The sequence below is a fragment of the Lepidochelys kempii genome, chromosome 6, assembly GCF_965140265.1.
Source record: "Lepidochelys kempii isolate rLepKem1 chromosome 6, rLepKem1.hap2, whole genome shotgun sequence".
In the NCBI taxonomy this organism is placed as follows: domain Eukaryota; kingdom Metazoa; phylum Chordata; order Testudines; family Cheloniidae; genus Lepidochelys; species Lepidochelys kempii.
Window position 1 is genome coordinate 118,879,319 of NC_133261.1, and position 22,177 is coordinate 118,901,495.

Here is a 22,177-nt window from a genome sequence, read left to right on the forward strand (position 1 = left end):
GGGGGTCACTAATAAGCTTCGGCCTGTTGCATGACGAGCATGGTTTGAAGCCAGGAGAGTGGGGTATGCCATGCTCCCGAGCGAAGTCCCAGCCGGGACTCTAACTACCAAATAATCCAACACTTAATTTAAAGGCTAACTAAGTACCTAAACTATATACAATGAAGACAGACAATGGACAGTTGAAGAACCGCTAATGATCTTGCAATTGCAAGACAAGGCGCTCTGACCAACCGTCACAAGCGGTGAGAAGGAACGCAGAGGGCATAAGGTCAGAGGCGCCTATATACCAGTACATGGGCGCGGCACTCAAGGGAGTGCCGCAGCTGACCCTACGGATACCGCTAAGGTGAAAATCTCTGACGACTGTGCACACCTAGAATGGAATTGACATGAGCAAGCACTCTAAGAAGAACGGGACATCTACTGCAGCCTTAACTACGGATTGGTCATTGAACAGCTCAGTAATACTGGAAATTCCCAAAGAGGGTTTGGAACAGTTGCTAGGATTAAATCCTGGGGAGAAGTGTAAATGCAAAGTTCTCTACCTGACTGATGACACTGTTCCTCATTTCATGTAGCTTATCCATTCTGACAGCCATATCTTCTGAGGTTTGTTTTGCACCATCTTCCAAAGCCATATAATTCTGTTTTAGCTGATCCAGAGCTTTGGACTTAATTGCAAGATGATTTTCTAGCTCCTAAAGGGAAAGAAAGATAAAAATCTTTATCTGTGTGACAATACAAAAGTAAAGACAAATGATTCTTCTTTAAAATCAATCCCATGTCGTTTTTCTAACCATGGGAAACTTACAGCAATTGAGTTCTGGCAGAAATGAGTTTGCCTCAGGAAACTGGAACAATTGTAAATGTCTGTGAATTAGCAGTCTCTTACATGCAGAACACAAGAAACTGCATTTTGCCTTGACATGGAATGCACATGCTGATTTGGAACTGAGAGCCAGATCCTCCGCCAGCACTTGGGCTCCCTTGTACCACTCCAGGCAAAGGGGCTAGAAAGCTTTTCAAGCAGGGCAGCAGAAGATTCCCTGTGTCAGATTCCAGCCCTCCTACCCACTCCAGCATATGAATGCGAGGTAGGAGCATCTTGCACAATGGGGATCTCTGGCTTCATAACAGTTACTAGGAAGTCATTTTCAGCTGACATGGGTTAGAGCAGTCCTGAGGCTCTTTTAACTTACACTGAGCCTGACATGAGCCCTGGCTGACCCTAGCATTGGGTAATGCATAGGTAGCTTTAAGCCACCTTTCCCTTCACCTTTCAGATCCTGCCTCCAGCATAGAGGAGTGACGTTTTGGAATAGCCTTCCAAGGGAAGCAGTGGGGGCAAAAGACCTATCTGGTTTTAAGATTAAACTCGATAAGTTTATGGAGGAGATGGTATGATGGGATAACATGATTTTGGTAATTAACTGAACTTTAAATATTCATGGTAAATAGGCCCAATGGCCTGTGATGGGATGTTAGATGGGGTGGGATCTGAGTTACTATGGAAAATTCTTTCTTGGGTATCTGGCTGGTGAATCTTGCCCATATGCTCAGAGTTTAGCTGATCGCCATATTTGGGGTTGGGAAGGAATTTTCCTCCAGGGCAGATTGGAAGAGGCCCTGGAGGTTTTTCACCTTCCTCTATAGCATGAGGCACATGTCACTTGCTGGAGGATTCTCTGCTCCTTGAAGTCTTTACACCACGATTTGAGGACTTCAATAGCTCAGACATAGGTGAGAGGTTTTTCACAGGAGTGGGTGGGTGAGATTCTGTAGCCTGCGTTGTGCAGGAAGTCGGACTAGACGATCATAATGGTCCCTTCTGACCTTAGGATCTATGAACCTGGCCTGGAGTTTGGAAGCAGTCCCACTGAAGTCAGTGGGACTACTTGTGAGAAGAACTGCTCCCCAACGCGATTAAGGTGATCACTACCCCACAGCAGTACATGTGAATGTTTCACACATCCAAATGGGCCAATTCCTTTAACTAAAATGTTGCCCTTTATGTCAGCACATGTTTTCTGTTAATGATTCACTGTCCAATAGCTTTTTGAATTTATTTAAAATCATTTAATTTTTAATGAAGTAAATGAATTTTAGTTAAGTGTTTTACCCACCCGAAGCGTAGAATCTTGCTATGATCAGATATGGTACTTTAGAGATACCAAAAGTATCTTATTAACTAGCTGGCAGAGTCTCACCCCAATACACTTCAGAGAAAATGCAGATAGATGAGTAACTCTGCATTAATACAGCACTGCAGGGAATAATAGCAGCATAATATGAGAGAGATACAAGTAACCATGGCAATAAAATAACAAACATTTCATGGGAGGAAATAGAAGGGTAATATTGAACTGAATGAATGCTGAATATTTCAAGAGTAATTGGGGACCAGCTGGCAGATGACTGCCACCTGTCCTGATTTTGATGGAGCTATCTCACTGAAAAATCCCTAAAATATCCTTAGGGCTGGAGTAGCATGACTGCGTTTGTGCCAGGACATGATGTGGTGAGGCTAGTCTCACAGCATCAATAATAGAATGAGGTCTTCATGTATCAACAGGTCAAAGATGGCAAACAGGACTAAGTGGGAAAGATAAAATGGACCATTTGAGAAACAGAGAAGAAATATTATGCTAATGCAGAATTATACCAAGTTACCACAGAGTTACTATTCTTCCTAACCAAAGTATCACCAAAGAACATTTCACACTAATCAATCTTTCCATCAATGTGCTGAACTGAACTGAATGAAAATGAAATATTTTCCATTAGAAGAAATCTAAAATAAGGTAGTGAAAACATTAAGAATTGTTGTAATGTTGCAGGAAATTCCAAGGATAAAAGAGTCCAAAAAGCAACTGTGGAATTTCACATCTGTGTTGTGCCAGAGCTTCAGGCACTGTAATTCGGTGCATGTTAATTTACAACAGCTGAGGATCTGGCCTCTGATCTCCCTATCAAACTTTGCATTTCATATTTTCATTAAAGTGATACTCTGTGCTATGCTTTTAGGAATATGGTAGGTTCCTCCAATTTAAAATAAAAATTATGTGACTTTTGTAGCATAGACCCAGCAAAGTCTTAAGAGTAATGTTTGCAACATAAAGAACACTTTTTACCTTACAGTCTTCCAAAGTGTTCTGTACTGAGATTAGACTCGCTGGCTTTTCCAAAGATTTCAGCCTCTCGCCTTGTGCTTCCAGCCAGCTGCTCAGAGTTTGTGCTTTGTTTTCATTTTCAGTGACGATTTCCAAAATATGTTCCAATTCTTGTATCTGAAAATTACAGGATTAAAATATTTCATTTTAATTAAATTATATCAGATTGAAAATGTTTCGCCAATTTAAATTCTCTGTTTTGGTTGGAGTCCTTTGTAGGACTCAGGCAGGACAGGAATGTGTCCAACTGCCTATTCACAGTAAATAGCTCTTTCCCTATTTGGTTCTATATCTCACATCATAATTTCTCCATATTTGGGTATGCCAAAGTATTCCCTAACAGTCTAACAGAACACTATCATCTAGCTCTTCTGTAGAGTTTTTCATCAGTAGATCTAAAAGTGCTGTACAAAGGAGGTCAGTATCATTACCCCCATTTTACTGAGGGGGAAACTGAGTCACAGAGAGGGGAAGTGATGTGCCCAAGGTCACCCAGAAGGTCTGGTGGTAGAGCTGGGAACACAACCCAGGTCCAGTGTTCTATTTGCTAGGCCACACTGCCTCGCAACGCTGAGCCTGTTCCACAGATTATTTCTAGTTTCACCAGGGTGAAATAACTCTGATGCATTTATTTATATGTATTTTCTATAACATATAGTAAATACATAATAAAATAAAGAATAGTGATATGCACCCTGAGAGTGGTTTTCATCCATTGATCTTAAAGTGCTTCTATAAGGAGAGCATATTCCATCATTCTCATTTTCCAGAGGGGGCAGAGAAGTTAAGTGACCCGCTCCCGATCACACAGCTGGGAACAGAACCCAGGGCTCCTGATTCCCAGGCCTGGGCCTCATCCACTAGACCACAGTTCTTCATAATAAATGAGTGTGGCTGGTGATATGCCAATCGGCCGGTTTAGCGATCCCAACATCATATGTTAAATGGAAATAGGCAGGGCAGGGGGAGGATATTTTAGCATCCTCCCTGTTTTCAATCATGTTCCATAACGTGGAGGAGGACTGGCCTCTTTTTAAACAGTATCATTGTCCCTGTGGCTTCTGAGTGGGTCTTGGCCATCTACCTGCCAGCGCAGGACTGTTTCTTACCATATACTGCCTACTATTTTCAATCTTAAATGTCTCAAGCCATGGGGTCCATATGGCTTTCCTTCAGCTCAACAGATCACCATTATGACGCCCCTGCCCCAATATTCATCTAAATTCTCCCGTTCTGAATTTCTTAATTATACCTCTTCTTACAGAGGTGTGATAACACCCACCTACTTTACCTTCCAGGAGTGTTATGTAACTGAGCACATGTGAAAGTACTTTGAGATCCCTGGGGGAAAGGTAGCATAGAAGCACAAAGGATTATAATACATGTAATCAACATTGGAAGGAAAAAAAAAAGATATAAAACCACGAAATAGGAGCAAACCTTTCTGTTCAGGGACCCTTGCAGCTTGTGCCACTGCAGGTTCATCTCACCAAGATGCTCTGCAAATTCTGTCCTTTCATAGCGCTTGCTTTCTACATCGCAAGTGCTGATCTGCAACAGCGACTGGTTAACAAAATCAACCATCCACTGTTTAAAGTTCATCTCCATCATGTATTCCTGAAAAACAGTTACGATGGCAATATTAATTTCATAAACTCCATTAACTGCTGATTTATAATGTAATTCTGTGGCATTCAGAGAAAACTTGTTATTCTGATCCATAGTACAGTGCATTTCCTGAGAGATACATTCTCCATTGTCTAAATCAAAGGTGGCCTTAGTCCACTGCTAACAGACGCACAGCATGGGCTAAGATAGGTCCCTGCTTTGTCTTTACTCACACAGATGGGTCTTTTCAGAGAAGACGATTCTGCCCAATAGTAAATACTAACTACAGCTTGGAAATGCCATTTATTTTCTTTGAAAGCAGGAAGATTTGGGCAAAAGAAAGCAGATTCTCTCTCTCTTAAATTGTAGTTGTTTATAATGAAGACACAGTCCTTTCACCAAACAGTACCATCCTGACTAGGGCCACTGGATGATATGGTAATACAGATACTAATATTTTGGAGCCTATGAGACGCATGTCTCCCTCAGGAAGAAAGCTAGAAATATCCTTAAGTTTATCTGGTTGGAAAATTCTGAAGAGCTATCTACAAGACAAGGCAGTGGTCAATTCTGTCGCACAGGGGTCCTAGGATATGAATGCTAGGAACATACTTTTAATTGTTAACCAGAACCAAGAAGCTGACCACAAAAATGCAAAGTGCTAAGAAGCACAGGATTAATCTTCAACAGTACACTAATGTTCCAAGCTGAGCTACTAAGTACTTAGCCCCCCTAAGGAACCTAGAAATAAATGGATATTCTATTCAATTCTATTCTGGCTCTTGTACTGCATCCATTACTGTGATACCTGAGCACCCTGTAAATGACTCGTTCTTCTGCTCGCATATTTACCTTATATTTCTGAAGAAGGTTTTTGACTTGGGATGCGTTACTTTGCAAATTTACAGTAGCCTCATCATCTTCTCTTTGTTGTTCCACATGGGTCAGCCATGTCATTATTTCTGTGATGGCCTCACGAGATGGAAGCTTTTCCATCTGAAGCTGGAAATCAAATATATAATGATTCTTCTGTACTTAACTGGCTAGCAGTATTAAATCAGACCATCAAGGAGGAGAACATCTTTATCCCCAAAAGGCCTCACATAATGTAGGTTTCAGAGGAACAGCCGTGTTAGTCTGTATTCGCAAAAAGAAAAGGAGTACTTGTGGCACCTTAGAGACTAACCAATTTATTTGAGCATGAGCTTTCGTGAGCTACAGCTACAGCTACAGCTCACGAAAGCTCATGCTCAAATAAATTGGTTAGTCTCTAAGGTGCCACAAGTACTCCTTTTCTTTTCACATAATGTAATTATCTAAGTATGAACTTGCAAGTAAACCCTGATACTCAAATTTAGGATATGATTCAAACTTAAAATAAGAAATTTGGACATCTCAGAAGTCTGGGATAAGATTATTATTGCCTCTTGAAACTAAGCTTTATATAAAATATGACATTGATGGGGACAGGCAAAGTTAGGTAGAAATACAGTAATAATTAAGCCTCAATACAACACTGAGGATGTTCCAAAAGTGAGTCAGATGGGCAATTGAGCCCTAAAGAAAAAAGTGCTTCCCCTGCCTTATGTAGTGCTTCACTGAATTCCATCAGTAACATTTTAAAATAATTCTGCACATAGCTTGGCTCAAACAAAGAAATGACAAGAGATTCCCTCCTTACCTGGTGAAGTTTTTCTTGGATGGTTGGGAACTGAGTGATCAGTTCTGCCCATTTTTGTTCAAACTGTGCCAAGGATGATCTAAGCACTGCAGCATCCATTTGTTTCACATGAAGAAGCTGGTTGCCAGTGCTTATGACAGATGACTTCAAGGATGATTTTTCATCTACTTCCTTAGAAAATGCCTGAAATATACAGAGATTTAAAAATATAGATATATTTTTTAAACACGCAGACAGGGTCTCAATCACAGGAGGGTCTGACTGGACGGGTTGCAATTCTGGTTGAACTGAAACCTGGTAAAACTCATCTCATTTGATGGAAACTTGAAACCTGCTGGAGCTCAGTAAACCCCAGAAGAATGTTGAGCCACGCAGACGTCAGCCAAGACCTTTCTTCTCTATCTTTCTGCAGGATCCTTTATCCCCAGTATGCTGCCACCTACAACCCCTTTCACTGAACAGGACCCCTATATTTGGTGCTTTATTCTCAGGTTGGATCTCCAGTGTCTTGAAAGACCCGCTCCTTCGTTTCCTGACCATTATTTGGAGGGGTTGGGGGGGAGAATAATCTGCTGGTCCCCTCTCACCTATCAGGATCTTCAGATCTTTGTCCCCTGTCTTTGAGGTGCTGGTTGGTTCATATCCACCCATTCACAGAAATATCTTCAGCAGAGCTAAAACCCCCCAGTCTCTCTCACCCCCATTTAACAGCAGCAGCAGGACTGTGACATGCTTCCTCCCAGAGGAACCCCGGAGGCAGTGCAGTGCTATCCCACTTCATACTCAGGGCTATGCCCTGCTGGCAGATTCTGGCCACATTGCAATGTCATTGGGGGTGGGGAATTATTATCTAGCATCTAAACGCTGCAGAATTTTTTGACTTACAAACAAGCTGTCTATATTGTTTCTGACAGTATGTAGGTCTTGTGACACATTGAGAGACTGCTCCTTCCAAAAATTCATTCTCTTCTGAGCAGACTGCAACCATTCAATTAACGTGTCTGAGTCTCTGTTGTAGCTATAGAAACAAAACAAAGCAGGTTAGTGGACTAGAAATGACTCAATCCCTTAGTAGAGTCTATAACACATTTCTTTTCTCCTCTCAGAATTGTCCTTCCATCCACCTAAAGATGTATGCTGCTAGCACTTTATACAGGTTTATACAGGCCAGGATTCCCGCCCTCCACCTCAGACAGAATCACTGCAGTAGCACAGAACTGATATATGACAACTCTGTTCTGCTGAAAGCATACACATGTTGATTGGAGAAATAATCAACATATTTATGGCCTGTGAAACAGCCTCAGAGCTTCTGAGTCTCAAAAGGCTCTCTTCCTGTATTGACCGCACAACTCATATGGATCTCATATGGAGGCCTGGATCATCTGTGAAGAGGCAATGTCTTCACACTGGCCCAGACACCAGCCCCTGGTCTTTGACAGCACAACTCCAGTGGGTACCCTCCATGTACAGATCAGGGGAGCGCAATCTGCACTTTAATTAACAATTTTGATATGCAAGTCAGAATAGAATCCAGCTCACTCTCCTCTAGAGATGTCGGCCTTGCAGTGCCAATAGGAATAAAGACGTTTTTATCATAAAGTAAGTAGATATGACTGACTACACACAGGGAACAGATCTATTCAGTAAGAAGATGACACTTTTTTAAATAGTCACTTTTTTGACCATAATCGGACTTTTGTTTTCCACAAACAGATGCACAAACTCTGTAGTTTAATTACATTGATCTCATGATTCAGGAAATATGGGTATCGACAAATATGTGAGAAACCCCAAATAGCAGTGGCTAACCCTAATTCCCCCTTGACTAAAAACTTACCTGACCAAGAGTTTGAGTAATGTTTGAAGTCTGTGCAGCTCATGGCCAACTTTTTTGGTTAAGGACAACCACAGTTCTTCTAGTTTCCCAATTTGGTTTACTAATTCAGGACAGCTCACAACAGTCATCAATTTCTTCCCTTCCTTCACCATCTGGCAAAGTCTGGCATGTTTTTCATCAATGTTTCTTTTGGTTTGCTAGCAAAGTATAAGTATTTTGCACAACAACAACATATTTTAAAAGAGAAATATGGCTATTAAAACTTGCATTTTATTCCCCCAACTGGCATTTATTTTATTTTCCGTTATGAAGAGCGGTAAGAATAATGGAGACACAAGTTATTTTTCATATTACCTTGTGATGTATCTTGACATGTCATGAAATAGCATGTCATGGCTCCACCACATGAAACATAATTATTGTGGCCCATTTGAGGCATCTCATAATACAAATTCAAATGATAATCTATGCCACCTGTGTTCATTATAGTTAGTTCATGATTTTGATAAAGTCATTCCTTCTCAGTGCCGAATAATCTCATATCCATTTGTTTACTTTGGATTATGGACTTCTATAAAGGCATTACACAAATATGCAGTCCGAAAACACTCCTTTTTACACAAAAAATACTCTTGGGTTGGTAAAAGGATTTATTTGCAATTAAATAGCCATGCACAAAATCAAGCAGTAGTGAAAAAAACAAACAAACAGAATGCAGGCAAACAGGGTCGAAGTTTATAAACTTGACTCACTATGGACACAAGCGTATGGGAGATCGAATACCGCTAATACAACATGCTCCCTGAAGAGTGCAAAAGCCAAGTGCTGGCACAAAAAACAATTAACTTCCACCACTGTTTTAGGTGGTATAATATGCAAATCTGGAACTATTCTGTTTTTAGTACATGCAGTGTTCAACCTAAAATCATTCCTTCTCCTGACAGAAATGAGTCCAAGAAACAAACAAGCCTCTTCAGTAAAGGTAGGTTAGTCTTCCACACTTTCAGCCTCAGCCCTCAGAAGACAACAGAAAGACTCCCCAGGAATGGGGATCAGCCCTAAGCATGTACCACTCAGTCTAAAGAGCACCAGCAGACAAACATATTAACGGATACATCATGTGTTTTAAACTCATTTATATTAACTGAAGAACTGTATCGTCCTAAGCACTTCTCTGATATTTGGAACAAATTATTAAATGTCTATCTGCCTTTCTCCAGAAAACTAACTTTATTTTCCTTGGAAAAGAAGAGAATTCAAGGTGATTTAACTGTACTTCCCAGAATTTTGGAAGAGATTGATAGAATTGATAGACTTTTCACTACAAAGAGCAGCTCAAATATTTGGAAACACTGGTCTGATTCTCACCTCACAAGGGTGAAAATTGAATCAGGCTCATAATCATTGTGTATCACTGGAGTATGTATTTGAATGCCAGCTTTTAGAGCAGCTGTAGGGACTCTCTTCGTAAATGAACTAATTGAAACTACCTCTTTCCCCGATACTTTTAAAAGGTATAAAAAGTTTTATTTTCATATGGAAATTTAAGTTTGGGCACAGACTACAGTTGCTACCTTAGCTAAAAGGGAGAAGGACCCTGTTTGGACGACATTAAGCATGTGCTAAGCAGATATTTCTAAAACAGTATTTTTGCCATATACAGTGTACCTTGATCCTACCAAAAAAAAGTGATTAAACAGAAATAAATAAAAATACCTGGAGAAGTGTAATCCTCTCCATTAATCTTTCTTCTGTCTCGTCTACCAAATTCACAGAAGGCACTGCAGAAGCAAGCGCCTCTAATTCTTTGTTGAAAGGTACATAGTCCTCATCAAATTCTGACCATTCCTAAAACACAAGGCATATGTTAATGTAGTGTACCTCTTGTTCTATGCTTGTGCTAAACATTGAAAATGCTGATGCTTTAACACTTACATATTATTCTTAGTTCAACCAACAAAACAGAACATCAAAACAAGAATATAGAGAGAACATATATTAAAGAGTAGCTTCTATGTGATCTGAAAACTGAGAATTTCAGTTAACACACAGGTGATTTCTCACTCAAAAACTATTTATGATTTTTTTAAAAAGAAACTTAGGTTTTTAAAACTTTTTTTCATTTTAATGTACTACCAGTATTTCTGTGCCACACAGGTCTTTATTCTCAGTCTGGGTGTTCAGAAAGTACCACAGGCATGTTATAGGAATTCACATTCATGCTGGAGGGAGGGACGGTGTTTAAATTCCAAATTTGAGGGGAAAGAGATGAATTGCTAAAACTGAATGTGAACAGTCAGTCACTGCCCTCAAACAGACATGGGTAGTAGGCAGCTGCTGGGCAGAGTATCTCTAGCATAGAAAGGGTTCCATTTTCCATACCAGGTTTATTCTAATCCATTACCTTTAATAAACTCTCCAAGTGTATGCCATATTGGGAAGCCTTTTGTTCCAGCGATCTGACGTCTTCCACCAGCTCAGTCCAGAATTTCTCTTTTTTTTGTAATGTAGCAGGAGCCACCTTCTTGGAATACGATTGCACAACAAGCATATGAGCGATGAGCTTGTGAAAAAAGCCCTGAAAAAACAACACTGTTACATGTTTCAAGCCTATTTTTCTGTTTTATAGCAAGTGCTCCATCAGATTCTTTGTATTACATGAGGACATCCGTTGTGATTTTAATCATAAATAATAATGACACTTTGCATTCATTATATACTGTTTCATCCAAGGACTTCAAACACACCGGTGAACCAGGTAAATAATATTCACTATGCTACAGTGATGTTAACTGAAGTAAGGAGTGGTTAAGGGATGGATTGGGGCAGGACCTTTTATGGAATTGCAGGGCTGGGGAGCTCAACTAGTTTGTCACAAGTGCAGTCCCTGCACCCAATGAAACAGCAAATGCTCCTTCTCCATGATCCCAGGAGCTCAGCACCCAAATTGGACAGGGAGGTGCATAGAGGAAGAGGACAAAGCAGATCCAGAGCGTGCTGGTCACATTGACACACTGGGCTGCTCATTGGGAAAGCTCCATACCATCACCTGCTCATCCCAGTGGCTAAAAGCTATGGTCTAGCCCAGAGAGATTTGCCCAAAGTCACACAGAAAGTTGATAATTAGTAGCAGAACGCAGGAGCCCCTATGTCCATATCCCTGCTCACTCCACTAGACTATACACTGTTCCTAAATTAACTTTACCACAGATTTAAAAAATACTGGCTATAAAATAAAACATCTTCCGGACACTTTGATACATTCTGAGGTAGCTCGAACCAGGGATAAATGGATCAGCAAACCCAGACCCCTGTTCCAAAGAAGTCCCCAAAATTGTGAGATTCCATCCAGGAGCAACCATACTTGTTTTGCCAGCTGGGGCGGAAAATGTTTTCAGTGCCGTCCCCTCCCCACTCACGTCCCAGTCCCCTGAGGTGACCAAACAACAACACCACCACCCCCCTTGGCAACAAACCAATCAGCAGAGTAGAAAAAAAAAAAAGCCCAGCAGCATGAAAATGGCCTCTTTATTTATTGTTTTTGAAACCACCCTATCTATCTCAGAATAATTACTGCATTGACTTCAAGTACCTCAGACTCTCTCTTATGCTAGGAGAAGTAGCAATAACTACTCAGCAACGATATTTGAGAAAAGTCAGTCACAGAACGTCATACTCTGCAACGATTTGAGCCGTGCTGCATTGCATGTGCTGTACCTTGTGATTTTCCAGGTGAGACTGTAATGTAGCTCTACTTTTGGCTAGCTGCTTTGAGTCCTGAGCAAGCTTCTCTCGTCCAATGTCTACCAATTCTGCCAACCCACGAATCAAGCCTTCGTATTGGCTCTCGCTGATGAAAGGAGAGTTTAGTTCCATATACTTGGCTCTCAGAACCCCCCAGGTGTCATTCAGAACATCCTAGGAATTAAACAAAATTCAATGAGCTTATTTCTTGCAAGGTATAAACCAACATAGAGACCTGCACGCACCATTTCTAGAGTATCATATTGTGCCAGATGGCCCTACACCTTTCACTGCTAAAGTGTCTTGTTTTGAAGAGTCAAATCTTGCAGGATAGAATGTTGATTGCTCTGTATTCTTACCTCTAATTTATACACTTCATGGATCAGAGCAACAGGTAATTGAAATCTCTCCCCATGATCTCTCAGTTTTGCTATTTGGGTCTCAAAGTTGTGTAGCTCCAACGTATATGAATCAGTTTTCTGAATAGAAGATATAATAAGGAATTAAGTGTAGTTTTGCTCCTTTAGGTTTTACACTATTATTATTAGTATTATGATAGCAGTTAAAGATCGGGACTTAATTGTGCTAGGCACTGTACAAACACACAGTGAAAGAGTCCCTACCCCAAAAGCTTACAATCTAAATAGACAAGACTGACAGGGGAAACAGAAGGAAAGTGACTTGCCCCAGGTCACACGGTCAGCCAGTAGCAGAGCCAGTAAAATAATCCAGATCTCCCAGTTCAGTATCCTCTGTACTGGGCCATGCAGTTATTTTTACTAAATCAGTAGTAGTCAAAATAAAAACACATCATCACCCTCTGAGGGTGCAGAATTTTGTTTTCCAGTGAACACAAGAGACCTAGTGTAGGGAGTTCTCTGAAATAAGGGAAGTTTTAGATTCGTATGATTTTCAGATTTAGCTGGATAGGTGACAGAACAACTCTGAGGGGTAGGCGGCTGTTGTATGTTCTGGAAAGGGCATGCAATCTTCCCTCAGTTTAACTATCTTGTCATCTTGTCTGTCCTTCCTTAGGGTCTTTTAAGCCCTTAACTAGGAGAAGGTAGGTTAATTGATTCATGTACCATACTACGAATGCTATGGCAATTGTTGCATTTGTTAACATCTGTTTATTAGGTATTCCTTATGTGAATACTTATATTGCTGGGGAGGTTTGAAATAAATACTAGTGTCCCCTCTCCCATAAGGGGAAGCTCAAGGGACATTCTAATTAAGGCTGTTACATATAAAGAGCTGTATTTTGTGCTTTTGTGTATCTTGTCTTGCTTCCTCTCTGCCCTAAATTGCCTGGTTGGGGTGACTTGCGCCCCAAGGGAGTCAAAGAGTGAGTGAGCCCTGTGTTTCAACTAGTGCCAGGACTGCAATCAAGCCCTACTGTTGTATGGGGGTACAGTGTATATGTGCGTATGGGGAGTGGTCATTCGGCCTTCTCCCCCACATTTGCAGACCTGACAGCATGACCCAGCCCTTAGAAAATATGAAATTGTTTCTCACATTTTAAAAACAAAACCACAGACACAAACCAGGCAATACTGTCCACTGCTAGATAATTTTGCCTTAACTTAGTATTTTGAGTTAATTACCTGAAGCTGTTCAGCAACATTATGCCCACGTATTGCATTCAAGGTTTGTTGCAGAGTAGATTTTTTCTCAATTAACTGATCATACAACATCCTGACTTCATTCTGTGAACAGATAATAACAGGAGCTAACTCAGAAGTGTACTCAATAACAAATGGCAGTGATAAATCTCATACAGTGAAAAGACACTTGAATGGTGATTCATCATGGCACTTTGATCACTGTTTTTTACATGCTCTGGGCTCGATGCAGGAATCACTGGGTGAAATTCTACAGTCTGTATTAATCATAGAAACATAGGGCTGCAAAGGACATTGAGAAGTCATCTAGTCCAGCCCCTTGTGCTGAGACAGGATCAAGTAAACCTAGACCATCCCTGACAGGTGTTTGTCTAACCTGTTCTTAAAAACCTCCAAAGTATTCCAGTACTTATCTATCCTTATAGCTACATTTTTTTTCTAATATCTAACCTAAATCTCCCTTGTTGCAGATTAACCCTGTTACTTCTTGTCCTACCTTTAGTGGACATGGAGAACAATTGTTCACTATCCTCTTTATAACAGCCGTTAACATATTTGAACACTTAACAGCACCCTCTGACTGTGGAGATTGGATCCTCTGGCCTGGAGTGCTGGAAATGCTGATAACCTGATGTAAGTGAAAAAACTGACTAGGCAAAGATTGCAACTTCCTAAAATTAAGTTTTAGTCACTAGAAAGCATGTTTTGCTTTGTTTGTAACCATATCTGTCTGTTTTTCTCTTTTTTGTTCTTTATTAATAAATTTCTTTTTAGTTTTACTATAAACCATCTCAGTGTCGTTATATTGAAGTATAGAGTGAGTGCTCAGATAACCTAACAGGCTGGTGCGTACACTGTCTCTTTGCAGGCAGAGAACTTAATAATTTCTGTGAGTGTCCAGTGAGAGGGACTAGACACTACAGAGAACTACTTGGGAACTGGGGTTCACTGATCATTACCTGCAAGGCAAAATTACGACTGGCAGTATTGAGGAGTTTGCTGGTGAATTGGACAAACTAGTGTGGTAGGGAGCTGACACATAGTCTAATCTCCAGCAAAGCTCACTCTTGCTTAGGTAGAGGGGTAACACAGTGGCTTTCGGTTCTGAGCTGCCCTAAGGAGAGCGTCATATTGAGTTCTTGAAGATAATAGCTAACAGTTCCGAGATTGCTTCAGCTAGTTTCTTAAGTAATCCTGGGTGAATTTTGTCAGGACCTGCCAACTTGAATACATCTAACTAATCTAAATATTCTTTAACCTGTTCTTTCCCTATCCAGATTGTGTTCCTTCCCCCTTTGTTGTTAATGTTAACTGTGTGAAGCACCTGTTCACAATTAATCTTTTTAATGAAGACTGAAGCAAAATAGACATTAAACACCACATCTTTGTTGGTGTTATCCCCATTATAAGCTCTCCTTCCCCACTAAGTAGCACAACTACACTTTCCTTTATCTTTCTCTTGCTCCTAATGTACTTATAGAACCTCTTCTTATTGCCTTTTATGTCCCTTGGTATGTGTAACTCATTTTGTGCCTCAGTCTCTCTCATTGCATTCCCACATGCTTGCACTCTTCTTTTCTACTCCTCCTTAGCAATTTGTCCATGTTTCCACTTGTTGTAGGATTCCTTTTTGATTTTCACGTCATTAAAGAGCTCCTGATGAAGCCATATTGGCCTCATGCACCTGATGAAGTGAGCTGTAGCTCACGAAAGCTTATGCTCAAATAAATTGGTTAGTCTCTAAGGTGCCACAAGTACTCCTTTTCTTTTGGCCTCTTACTGTTCTTCTTATGCAGGAGGTCAGATCAGAGGATCCTAATGGTTCCTCTTGGTCTTAAAAATCTATGAAATATAAAAGGAGGTATAAAATCACCTGCTCTGAAGAAAATGAGCCCTGTACAGCAGCCCTGTTGAGATCAATGATAGGCTTGCCTGAGCATGGACTGCAGGATTGGTTCCCCTTGTATTTTGATAGAAGATCAAATATTCCCCGTAGCAAGGGAAATTTAGCACTGAAGTATCTACATTTATACTCAAACAGTGGGGACTCAGGAGCTTTGTTTGAACATAGTAAGCCAAATCCTGAGGCCTCTCCTTTGTTTTTGCTCACTTCAGTAGGAGTCTGCCTGAGTAAGGACAGATGAGGCCCATATATTTCATAACAAAAATCACAATACTGTTCCTAAGGAAACACAGCCTGTTGGGGTTAACATTCTATAGGATCTTGGCTATTACCCAGAATAATTGCTTTTGTCTACTTGTCTTGGGTACTTTCAGAACATTTCACATCACTCTTTCCCCTCTTTCACAGAAGAATAAAGACTGTAATATTATGACACCCAGTACTGTGGCACATGCCAAGTATAGCAAGAAAAACACCAACAAAATACAGTGAGCATTACGAGCTAAATCTGTCTCCAGTGCATAGCCCATAGTGCCCTGGTGCCAGTGTAGACTGATCTGTGGAGAGCCGGGGAGAAGGAATCCTCCCCATAAGACAGTCCGCAGTGGCTAATGCTGCCTTCAGAACTGCAATAACTCCCACTGCTCCTGCACCCTCAGCTGACAGAAGCAAGCCTCCAGTCCCCTCCTATATGCATAGCCTACTGCATGTTAGTGTGCAACAAGTGTCTCTGCAGAGGAGTGACAACCCCCTGCATGAGGTCCCAGGTTGCTTCCCTCCTCGTTCTGCATACACATGTCTACTGTGATCAGAGCCCAATGCAACTATCACTGTGGGGAGTAGGGACATGACAGGATTTACTCCTAGATGTATCTGAAATCAGCAATAAGCTAGAAAAAGCTTTTTCTGGTGTTTTTTTTTTTTAATGTCCATTGTATACTGCTCGTTTATAATCCAAAATGCATTAACACTAACACGTCTAATAGATACTGTGAAACAAGACATGCATTCAGCAGTACAGTACCTGATAATTACTACTGTGATCCAGCCCAGCTTTCATTGATTTGCTTCTAGAAGCAGCAGCAGTTTGAGTTAGTTCCAGCCGGGCTTGCAAGTTGTTAAAGCACTCGAAGAATACATCAGTACTTCCATCGGCACAAGTAATAGACTTTAAAAGATCATCCTTTTTATCTCTGATATCTGTGTGAAGTTTTTGCAGCTCTAGAGAGAGAGTCTAAAGGATTGAAAAGAAGAGAAGGCTAGTGAAAATGGTCCTTGTTAGAGGAAGATTCAACTTTTAAAAACACCAGCAGGACTCAGGTCGCTACTTTTACTCAAATATAATGGGCCTGATTCGCCTTCTCCGTGTAAATCCACTGACTTTGTGGAGTTACTCCTGATTTACACCAGTGTAAGTGAGAGAGGAGACCTACCTATTTCACTGTAACAGGAACCCATTGACGCCCATCCATCTATGCTTTGGTGCGCTTACCTCACACAGTCCCTGCTGCACAGCAGCCTCTTCACTGGAGAGCACGCAGGTGTTTAACATCTCTTCCATGTTGTTCAAACACTGACTGATCGCCAAAAGCAGCTCAAAGAGCTTTCTGTCCAAATTTAAGGACGCTTCCCCGGCCCCATTTTCCTGGATGAAGACAAGTTATAGCATTTTTCAGAGCTTCCAACCAAGTCAGAGATGATACTGAGCAAGAACACTGATTAAAGAAATGTGTGTAAAACAGTGAAATATTATCCAACTCATGCTATTAGTAATAAACAGAGGTAGTAAAATACTGAATGGCTAATTTGGAAACAGTCCTCACCCTAACCTTCTATTTTGTACCCATGCAATATTGCAGACTCAACCGAAGTCAGTAACATGACCCGTTATCTACTGTTGCAATTTTGATGTGCAAATGACATCACTTGTGCCAGCAAATGTTTGCATCAGGGCAATAGCTAATGTTGGGGTTGAAAAATGAGAAGCTGCTTCTCAAAATCCAGACCTGATTCCGCAGTGCATTAAGAACCTGACCAAAGCCCGCCTCTATAATACACTCAGTTTTGGGGAACATGGTTACTGACTAGCTGTGCTTCATTGTGCTAAAGCTATGTCTAGCTTTCTAGAAGTCCTTGTTGTTAGGATATAAATATTCAGGCCTGTCTGTAAAGGCCTATACTCTAAGAATTTAGGTGTATTCTTATCACTTGGCTAGTTATAGAGGTACAAAAGAAAGAATCAAAATCACTGTCTGCCGGTGTAAGGGCCTTCTCTTACTGTGACAGTCTGAGGCCCTGTTCTTAGGCTAAGGCCTTTGGCTAAGCAGCAGAGGCAGACATAAGCTGGGAAGCGAACGGTCACATCCTCACATTCCAAACTAGTCACATTGAAATAAGGTGCTATTCGGCTGTTAGGAATACAATCCTGTCCTGATAGTGCCTATCACCTCCAGAGAAAGGGAAGTGCCTAGAAAATGTAAAAAGAAAAGGAGTACTTGTGGCACCTTAGAGACTAACCAATTTATTTGAGCATGAGCTTTCGTGAGCTACAGCTCACTTCATCAGATGTTTACCGTGGAAACTGCAGCAGACTTTATATACACACAGAAATCATGAAACAATACCTCCTCCCACCCCACTGTCCTGCTGGTAATAGCTTATCTAAAGTGATCAACAGGTGGGCCATTTCCAGCACAAATCCAGGTTTTCTCACCCTCCACCCCGCCACACAAATTCACTCTCCTGCTGGTGCTAGCCCATCCAAAGTGACAACTCTTTACATAATCAAGTCGGGCTATTTCCTGCATAGATCAAGGTTCCAGAAGAGTTCCCAGAAGTTACCTACTACAGGACAGGCCTAACAAAGAAAATAACAGAACGCCACTAGCCGTCACCTTCAGCCCCCAACTAAAACCCCTCCAACGCATTATTAAGGATCTACAACCTATCCTAAAGGATGACCCAACACTCTCACAAGTCTTGGGAGACAGGCCAGTCCTTGCCTACAGACAGCCCCGCAACCTGAAGCAAATACTCACCAACAACCACATACCACACAACAGAACCACTAACCCAGGAACTTATCCTTGCAACAAAGCCCGTTGCCAATTGTGCCCACATATCTATTCAGGGGACACCATCACAGGGCCTAATAACATCAGCCACACTATCAGAGGCTCGTTCACCTGCACATCCACCAATGTGATCTATGCCATCATGTGCCAGCAATGCCCCTCTGCCATGTACATTGGTCAAACTGGACAGTCTCTACGTAAAAGAATAAATGGACACAAATCAGATGTCAAGAATTATAACATTCATAAACCAGTCGGAGAACACTTCAATCTCTCTGGTCACGCAATCACAGACATGAAGGTCGCTATCTTAAAACAAAAAAACTTCAAATCCAGACTCCAGCGAGAAACTGCTGAATTGGAATTCATTTGCAAATTGGATACTATTAATTTAGGCTTAAATAGAGACTGGGAGTGGCTAAGTCATTATGCAAGGTAGCCTGTTTCCTCTTGTTTTTTCCTACCCCCCCCCCCCAGATGTTCTGGTTTAACTTGGATTTAAACCTGGAGAATGGTCAGTTTAGATGAGCTATTACCAGCAGGAGAGTGAGTTTGTGTGTGTATGGGGGTGGGGGGGATGTGAGAAAACCTTGATCTATGCAGGAAATAGCCCGACTTGATTATGTAAAGAGTTGTCACTTTGGATGGGCTAGCACCAGCAGGAGAGTGAATTTGTGTGGGGGGGTGGAGGGTGAGAAAACCTGGATTTGTGCTGGAAATGGCCCACCTGTTGATCACTTTAGATAAGCTATTACCAGCAGGACAGTGGGGTGGGAGGAGGTATTGTTTCATGATTTCTGTGTGTATATAAAGTCTGCTGCAGTTTCCACGGTAAACATCTGATGAAGTGAGCTGTAGCTCACGAAAGCTCATGCTCAAATAAATTGGTTAGTCTCTAAGGTGCCACAAGTACTCCTTTTCTTTTTGCGAATACAGACTAACACGGCTGTTCCTCTGAAACCTGTCATTAGAAAATGTAAAAGGAAACTTAGTTTGATAGCATCCCGTCTGGCAAGAACTCACTTATCAATAGCTGGGATGTGGAATCCTCACTTCTGTATTGTTTTGTCATTATAGTTCTCACTTTGCTGTTGTTTGTCTCTATAATCTCTGTCTGGTTCTGTGATTGTTTCTGTCTGCTGTATAATTAATTTTGCTGGGTGTAAACTAATTAAGGTGGTGGGATATAATTGGTTACATAGTCATGTTACAATACATTAGGATTGGTTAGTTAAATTTCAGGAAAATGATTGGTTAAGGAATAGCAAAGCAGAACTCAAGTTTTACTATATAGTCTGCAGTCAATCAGGAAGTAGGTGGGTGGGGGTGGGCATGCGGGTGAGGGAAATGGGAACAGGGAATGGGGGTAAGAAAATTGGAATCATGTTTTGCTAAAGGGGGAAATGGGAACAGGGAATGGGAGTAAGGAAGTTGGAATCATGTTTGGCTAAGGGCAGGAATGGGAACAGGGACACAGGTGTAAGGCTCTGTGGTGTCAGAGCTGGGAAGGAGGATACTAAGGAAGGAAACTGGAATCATGCTTGCTGGAAGTTCACCCCAATAAACATCGAATTGTTTGCACCTTTGGACTTCGGGTATTGTTGCTCTCTGTTCATGCGAGAAGGACCAGGGAAGTAAGTGGGTGAAGGAATAAGCCCCCTAACACTTGTCATTTTTGGAATAACAGAGCACGTGATTTGTACCTGTGTCTGCACAACATTTGCTTCTTGGCTTAGATCTCCAAGCTGCATGGTGTAGGTTTTCAGTTCCTCAACAGTTGGGATTCTAATGCTACATACAGCACCTCTCGGCAGAATATTCAGTTTTGTTGCAATCTAACGTTTGGAAAAGCAAATTACAGTTAGATTAATGATTCAGATTAAAAATGGAACCATACTGCTACATAATCTTTTTAAAACAAAAAATTAAAATAACACCATCTGGATCCTATGGGTCACATTTTCACTAACAGGAAGGAAGCTCACCTGCAAAAAGGTTTTCATACCTGTTGCATCCACAAAAACCTATTTATGTGCACGCAAAGGTGCCACTTCGGCCTCTGGCTGAAAACATAGCCCTGTGAGTTTCAGTCTTTCAAAACTACAGGCTGCAGTCCTCAGTAAGGTAACCCCCCTGTTTACTTCTGTTTGAGTTCTCCCTGAGTGAGGACTGCATGTCCCAGTCCTTCACCACTCATGACCCTCCTTGAGTAACTGATATTGTCCCATGTAATGGAATCATTTCTGAGAACACAAAATATCAGCCTGTTTGTAGTTACTAATTTTTTTTTAATATCAACGAACAAAACTAACAAAAGTACAAGTTATTCATGTTCTCACACAGTAAAAACCTGCAAAGTCATACTAATAATCTTCAGTCCCTACAGCCCAAACTTTGGCTTTGACATACACCATGTACGTCCTCATAGAGGACAATCAAGTCCCGCAATGGTGAATGTCAGGACAGAATTTGTCCCTGAGATCAATGTTTGCATCTGCAAGAACTGGGCTTTAATCTCTATCTAGGCTAGGAGTTGCGCACCTAACTCCCCTAGGCTTCTTTAAAAATCCCAGCTGAAATAAAAAAAGACAGCATCAGGCCTAACCAAATTCATCTAGATGGCCTCTATGCTACTTATTACACTCACCACTGCAGTGACACCATCTAACAAAAATTTAAAGAAAAGCACTAATGACTACTCATAATGGCTTTCAAGGATGAGCGAGAGAAACAGTAATACTAAAAATGCCTAGTAACGATACCCCTGACTACTATAAATCACGATTTCAATTGGACAGCTATGACACAGTTTTCAATTATTTAATGATGTTAAGAGAGACAATATGACGATACAGAAAGCGAAATGTATTCATTTATGCCTTTGCCGTATCTGAGTAAGGAGCACATATTAGAGGTAATAATTATTTTGTATTGGAAGGAACATAAACGAACCTGAGGGTCAGCAAGCTGACACAGAGGAGACTTCATCGTAGAAAACAGCTCTTGTTGTAAATATTGCCACTTATCACCAGTCTGGTCCTTTAAAAATGGACCAGCAAAGTCACTCCTTGGAATAGGTACGTTACTGCTGTGTTCGGGGAACATGATCATAAGAACAAGGAAAGATTAGCATATCAATAGACTGTTACAACTGTGTGTATAGAATTATCTCCCTTAACCTACCCTCCTTCCCCACATATACCCACAGTAAAACCAACAGAATGTGTGAATTTAGCCTCACCCTTAATCACATTTTTTTTTTGCCACTCCCTTTCCTCCCACTTTTGTTTTGCTTGTTATCCACTTCGGCTATAATCCTGTGAAGATTTACATACATGCTTAACTTTATGCATTGTGAACACTCCCACTGCCTTCAATGATTTCTTGAATTCAGTGAGATAACTCCAGCATGTAAATTTAAGCTTCTACTCATATCCTTGCAGGACAGGGGCCTTAAACTGTCAGCTCATTGGGGGTAGGGTCCGTACCTCCACATGCCTGTATAGTACTTAGCATACAGTTGGCACAACAG

The 22,177-nt window shown here is 41.1% G+C and overlaps 1 protein-coding gene across 4 annotated transcripts in view; it reads right to left on the minus strand.

The window, feature by feature from the left end:
- Positions 1-22,177, minus strand: part of SYNE2 (spectrin repeat containing nuclear envelope protein 2) — a 275,952-nt gene that overhangs the window by 79,590 nt on the left and 174,185 nt on the right. For all 4 annotated transcript variants that reach the window (XM_073349867.1, XM_073349868.1, XM_073349866.1 and 1 more), the window contains 16 exons: positions 21,598-21,733; positions 20,349-20,480; positions 17,064-17,216; positions 16,596-16,805; positions 13,651-13,752; positions 12,406-12,525; positions 12,020-12,220; positions 10,707-10,880; positions 10,019-10,150; positions 8,303-8,499; positions 7,348-7,480; positions 6,463-6,645; positions 5,634-5,783; positions 4,614-4,790; positions 3,135-3,290; positions 549-701 (listed from right to left, as the gene is read on the minus strand). In XM_073349867.1, coding sequence (XP_073205968.1) covers positions 549-701; positions 3,135-3,290; positions 4,614-4,790; positions 5,634-5,783; positions 6,463-6,645; positions 7,348-7,480; positions 8,303-8,499; positions 10,019-10,150; positions 10,707-10,880; positions 12,020-12,220; positions 12,406-12,525; positions 13,651-13,752; positions 16,596-16,805; positions 17,064-17,216; positions 20,349-20,480; positions 21,598-21,733 — 2,509 coding nt within the window. The remainder of the gene's footprint in view (positions 1-548; positions 702-3,134; positions 3,291-4,613; positions 4,791-5,633; positions 5,784-6,462; positions 6,646-7,347; positions 7,481-8,302; positions 8,500-10,018; positions 10,151-10,706; positions 10,881-12,019; positions 12,221-12,405; positions 12,526-13,650; positions 13,753-16,595; positions 16,806-17,063; positions 17,217-20,348; positions 20,481-21,597; positions 21,734-22,177) is intronic.